Source organism: Cyprinus carpio, chromosome A2, assembly GCF_018340385.1.
Source record: "Cyprinus carpio isolate SPL01 chromosome A2, ASM1834038v1, whole genome shotgun sequence".
Lineage (NCBI taxonomy): Eukaryota > Metazoa > Chordata > Actinopteri > Cypriniformes > Cyprinidae > Cyprinus > Cyprinus carpio.
Window position 1 is genome coordinate 2,099,275 of NC_056573.1, and position 5,857 is coordinate 2,105,131.

At 35.4% G+C, this 5,857-nt stretch overlaps 2 gene segments (V, D, J or C); both read right to left on the reverse strand.

Moving 5' to 3' along the window:
* Positions 1-3,381: 3,381 nt before the first annotated feature.
* LOC122146943 lies at positions 3,382-3,971 on the reverse strand. The segment is given in 2 exon segments: positions 3,382-3,746; positions 3,869-3,971. Coding segments are annotated over 2 exon segments (369 nt in total).
* A 958-nt stretch (positions 3,972-4,929) lies between these two features.
* Positions 4,930-5,482, reverse strand: LOC109059180. The segment is given in 2 exon segments: positions 4,930-5,324; positions 5,400-5,482. Coding segments are annotated over 2 exon segments (423 nt in total).
* Positions 5,483-5,857: the final 375 nt, after the last annotated feature.

A 5,857-nucleotide genomic window follows, 5' to 3' on the forward strand; every position in this document is an offset into this window, starting at 1 on the left:
TCAATACGCCCAATCCACTCCAGTCCTCTCCCCTGTTTCTTCTGCCGGATCCAGTGCAACCAGCTAAGGGACAGTCCAGAAGCCACACAAGACAGTGTGACTGATTCTCCGGGTTTCTTTACCTCAGAGCCAGAGGAGGTCAGTGACTGACCATGTGCATCTGGAACAGAGACAGAATGTACTTGTAATACAACTTTGGGTGAAATGTTCACATTCAAAACCTTTTAATAATATATTTTTAATGGTAAAGAGATTTCAACTTACATGAAACGAGTACAAGCAGAATAAAATAACTCAGATTCATCTTCAGATCAATGCAGTTCCATGCAAAATTGATGCTTCTGGTGTTTGATGAAGCTTTTAAAAATCGAAGTGTTCATTAGAGAGAACTGACTGTACTTGTATATTTCAGACTTGATTTGAATAAGGGAGGGTCTTTAAAAAACTTAATCTGCTGTGCTGCCCTCAGGGTCCCATTGTTAATTACAATTCACCATATCCCTGACCACTTTATGCTATCATAAGTGTGCTTTTCAATGAATCTCTCTGAGTAATGGTGGCACCTCTCCAGATGTAATTAAATAAATTCCAGTGTTTTTCCTATGGGTTGTCAAGTCCAACCTGTTGCATAGCTATTGTCTGTAAGAGAGTATCCAGACACCTTACGAGAGAGAATCAGCGATGCCCCAGGCCTCACAACTTCAGAGCTTGGCTGAGTGAGTTCAATTCAATCTAAAAAAGAGATTGTGTCATTTATAATATTTTTGCAATGAGTGCCTTTACTTATTTCACAGGATAATGTTTCCATATCAAAAGTACAAAAAATGTAGAGAACATGATTACTGAAAGTTTGAGCTGAAATATAAAACACCGTGTGAAACGCAGAGATAATAAAGTCTATTATGCTAGCGTAAGAGCGAGGTGGAATTGAATTTGCATGCTGAGTATGGTATAAAGTCAAAAAGAAGCATAAAAAAAATAAAGTTGATGCCACACAAAATGATTTAGTGACTATCTAGTTTGACCTATGACCAGACTGTGGTCAGTGCTATATTATATAGTTTATTTTCAAAAATATTCAGTTTTCACACTTTTTTCAGTTTGAGCTTTATGTCTTTGTTTTGGAAAGGCTTGAACATTTTTGTCTTTTGTATCTGTTTAAGTCATATCATTGTGAAGGCGTATAAAACTGCCATCAGGCCAGCAATGATCTTAAGCATGAACAGTTTTTGTTGAGCCTTGTAATCTTACTGTGATTCTCGTGCACAGTCTTGAGGATTTTCACCTCTAAATACAGTAGTTTTTGCTGGTGTCTGTGGTGATGGAGAGCTGGCCCTGGCATGTTCTGGCCATAGGGACTTTCAACAGTTGAGTAGTGAGCCGGTCGGGAGATCTCCCCCCTCCCCTATATAAGGCACTGTTTTTAAAATGCAGCACATTGGTAACTATGTATGTGTGATGCAATGGTGCTACCCAATTAAACAGTGCATCTGCCAGCCGTGCACTTCTGCAGCTCTGATAAGCTGTGCAAGTCACTTGATCCATTCAGATTTGACTCAGTATATTGTTATGCAAAAATGTTGCAGTTATTACTTATTAAATCCTAGGAAATATAAATCACTTTCATAGACGTTGTTTTCATAATTTCTAATGTGCTTACACTATTTTTTTTATAATAAATTGTATAGTTTGTTATTTATTATATAAACTAAAACAAGGAGCATATTTTAATGTGATTATGATCTTACTTATAGTTTAACATTTTAATAATTCTTAATTCAATTATTGTCTTACATAAATTACGTGTTACCTCCTTACCAATGGTACTGTCATTCCAAACCTGTATGACTTTTTTCTTTGGAACATAACAGATCATTAGAGAATTATTTATTTATTTATCGATTTATTTATTATGTTTTAAAGTCAGTGGTTTGGTTACCAGCTTTCATTTAAATTTCTTTCACTGAAGAGAGAAAGTCATATAGGTTCAGAACAACATTATGGTGTGTAAACGATGACAATTTAACAGCCGAAATTTGTTATCCTAACTCAAAACTAAAAAAACTCAGTGCTTTACTGTCAAGTGCATTTCTATGCGACAAAAATGCAGTATTAAGTCAGTTAACTATTTGCAAGACATTCAATAATATCTATCATTATTTTTACATTCATTAATGTAATTTTTTATTTATTAAATTCAGTTACTCCATTTTAAGGCCCTAACCCCAGCAAAAACATTCAGTGCCAAATTGTAGCCCCAGTCCAGTCCTGTATACTGTACACCCAATCCACTTCCCTGGTTTCTGTCGTATCCAGTGCATCCTGTAATATGTAATATGTAATTGATAGACCAGATCTTTTACAGAAGATCTTCACTGTTTCTACAGGTCTCCTTATCAAAGCAGGTGACTGTTCCAATCAGATTTCATCGCCGCTGATACCTGTGGAATAAAAGACAAAAATACATGAATGGAGAGCTTTTATTAATCAAAGTGCTAGACAAACACACAAATGTCAAAATAACCACCATCATTATAAAGATGAAATGCCAAAAGCTCAATGACTCCATTGTCAACATGTTAGATGTTACTGAGATGCTTCTGCTAAAGGTAAAGACGTGACAATGAAGATGATGTCTGGAATTGTTAATTTAGAGCTATGTTTTCTTCTTTTCGTGTGATTTAATTACGTTCTCAGTACACTGGTTTGATTATTTATCAGAATTTATATATATATATATATATATATATATATATATATATATATATATATATATATATATCTATAATTATTATAATTATTATTATTTTTTTTTTCTTCTCAGAAACAGGTTGTTTTAAATATACAGTAGGTAAGAAACTCTTTCTTTTCTCCCTCTGCTAAAATACATACAATATACATGTATTAGTATTGTGATACCTTTTTACAATATGTTTCTATATTGTTTTCTTTTATTAGCTATGTTTATTGTTTAAAGGGATAGTTCACACAAAAATTACAATTCTGTCACTAATTTCTCACCTTCATATTGTTCCAAACCTGTAAGACCTCCGTTCATCTTTGGAACACAAATTAAGATATTTTTGATGGAATCTGAGAGCTTTCTGACACTTATATATATGTTATAACATTTGATATTACTATTCTGAGTCCCTGAAAAGATAAAGATATTTGGTCTTTATATATATATATATATATATATATATATATATATATATATATATATATATATATATAGATATATATTATATACATATATATTATCTTTTCAGGGACTCAGAATAGTAATATCAAATGTTATAACACTATGACTACTTAGTTTGTGTGATAATGTGTCTGAATGTGATCCTGAAGCAGGTCATTAGTTGTGTGTTTGTAAGTGTGTTGATGAGCTGCAGATCTGTTTTTGTCAGTTTCTTACACTGAACTGATCCACTGTGTCTGTGTCTTTGCACAGTAAAACACAGCTGTGTCTTCAGTCTGCAGGCTGCTGATGTCTAAATACAGCTCATTTCGGCCTGTGTCTCTGGAAATAGTGAAGCGACTCTTGAAGGAATTCCCAGAGTCTATTGATCCTCCACCCCATATGATCCCGATCCACTCCATGGCTTTTCCAGGAGGCTGCCTGATCCAAACTGTGCCGTAGTCTGTGAGGGCATATCCAGAGATCTGACAGGACAACCTCACCGACTGACCAGGAGCTTTAGTCTGTGCAGGAGACGAGGTCAGAGAGATGCCAGAAACATCTGTGAGAGAGAACAACACACTGAGAGTCAATCATATTTCATCTGTTTCTAACTATATAAACATTTGTAAAAATACAAACAGCAATAAAAAAGATTCACAATGACTGAATGAATCAACTCACATGGCAAAAAGGCAAATAAAATGAGTAGAGTTTGACTCATGATTGATTTCAGAATCAGAGAGTAAACCCACACAGCTTTATCCGAGTGTTAGTGGACTGCCCCTGCTGAAATCGAGGAAACTGACACTCTTATTCTCTCATAGTTGAATATTTGCATATCATTTGGATACATACAATAATGCACTTACGTGAAAACATATCGGTCAAGTGTACAGGACCACAAATATATGCATACGGGGGAAGTTGTGGCTTAATGGTTAGAGAGACGGACTCATAACATAACTGCAATCCAAGGTTTGAGTTCGAGTCTCGGGCCGGCAGGGATTGTAGGATAGGAGGATTGAATGTACACGCTTCTCTCCACCTTCAATACCACGACTGAGGTGCCTTTGAGCAAGGCACCGAACCCCCAACTGCTCCCCGGGTGCTGCAGCATAAATGGCTGCCCACTGCTCCGGGTGTGTGTTTCACTGCTGTGTGTGTTGCACTTTGGATGGGTTAAAAGCAGAGCACGAATTCCGAGTATGGGTTATCATACTTGGCTGTATGTCACGTCACTTTCACTTTCTTTTTTTCACTTTCGCATAGGCCATTTTCAGGAATTCACAAAGACATCAGAGTGCTAACATTAAATATGTTCAGGCAATAATGGGATAACATTGCATAAGTCTTTATAATAATCAGTGTATATCCATCTTGTTTTATGGCTTGTATTTATGGCTTAAATGGCTTAGACAAAATTCACTCATAAAAGATTATTAGGCATTATTAAAGGGATAGTTCACCAACAAATAATTTTCCATTCATTCACCCTGATGTCATTCCAGTCCTGTATGATTTTTTCTTCTGAGAAACACAAAATTGTTTGCTTCATACAATGAAAACAAGTTGAAATATTCTTCATAAAAATAACAACAACGTCTGTGTTTCTACAGGTCATACAGGTTTGGTAAGACATGAGGGTGATAAATGATTTTTTTTTTTTTCAAGAAATAGTTGAACTATCCTGTTAACTATCCTGTGTTGTTTTTGAAGAATCAGTACATGAGTGATAATATAATCATGACTGAGTTTTATTAGACATGTAATGGATGTTGACTGTAGTAGTTCATGTACAGAGCTTTTGCTGTTTTCTCATGTTGTGGTCTTCTGGCACAGTAATACACAGCTGTGTCTTCAGTCTGTAGATTTTGTCCTTTAAGAGTCACTGTGTTGCTGGAGTCACTTTTGGAGATGCTGAACTTGTTTGACAGTGAATCTTTTTTGTATATGTCTCCACCTCCCCATATGTGTGTAATCCACTCCAGAGCTTTTCCTGCAGGCTGACGAATCCAGGCTGTTGCGTAGCTATCATCAGTAACAGAGTATCCAGACACCTCACATGTGAGAGTGAGTGAGTTTCCCGGCTGCAGAACTATAGAGTTTGTCTGTTTCAGGACAATATTACACTCCACACCTGTCAAAGAGAAAATAACATCAATAAATTATACAGTTCTGTCCACATATCTGTATTGCTGATAAAGACACTCACAGGTCATTGCTGCCAAAAGCAGCAGTAAATATTTTGGGAACATGATTTGTGTTGATTTCTCTCTGCTCTACTGGGAGATAAACAATACAGCCAGCTCTCTTTAAAACACCCTGAGAGGTGGAGACACTGTTTTGCATAGAGTAAAATTATCAAGCATAAAATGCTCATCAGTCACTCAAAATACTAAGCTATTTATTTATTTTTACAACCTGATTTATTTTTGTACTGTCCAGCAAGAAATAAGTCAAAGAAATTAAACACAAATATTTAAACAGGTTTTTCTCTAAACACATACAGTTATTATTACAAAACAGATTTCAGTGCCAAAATCATCTTCAGTGCAGATTTTCATGCATTTCAGTGATGTAATATTTAGTGTCTCTTGTTCTTATGTTAACACTCTTGTAGTTTTTTTCTTTTCTTTTCTTTTCTTTTCTTTTCTTTTCTTTTCTTTTCTT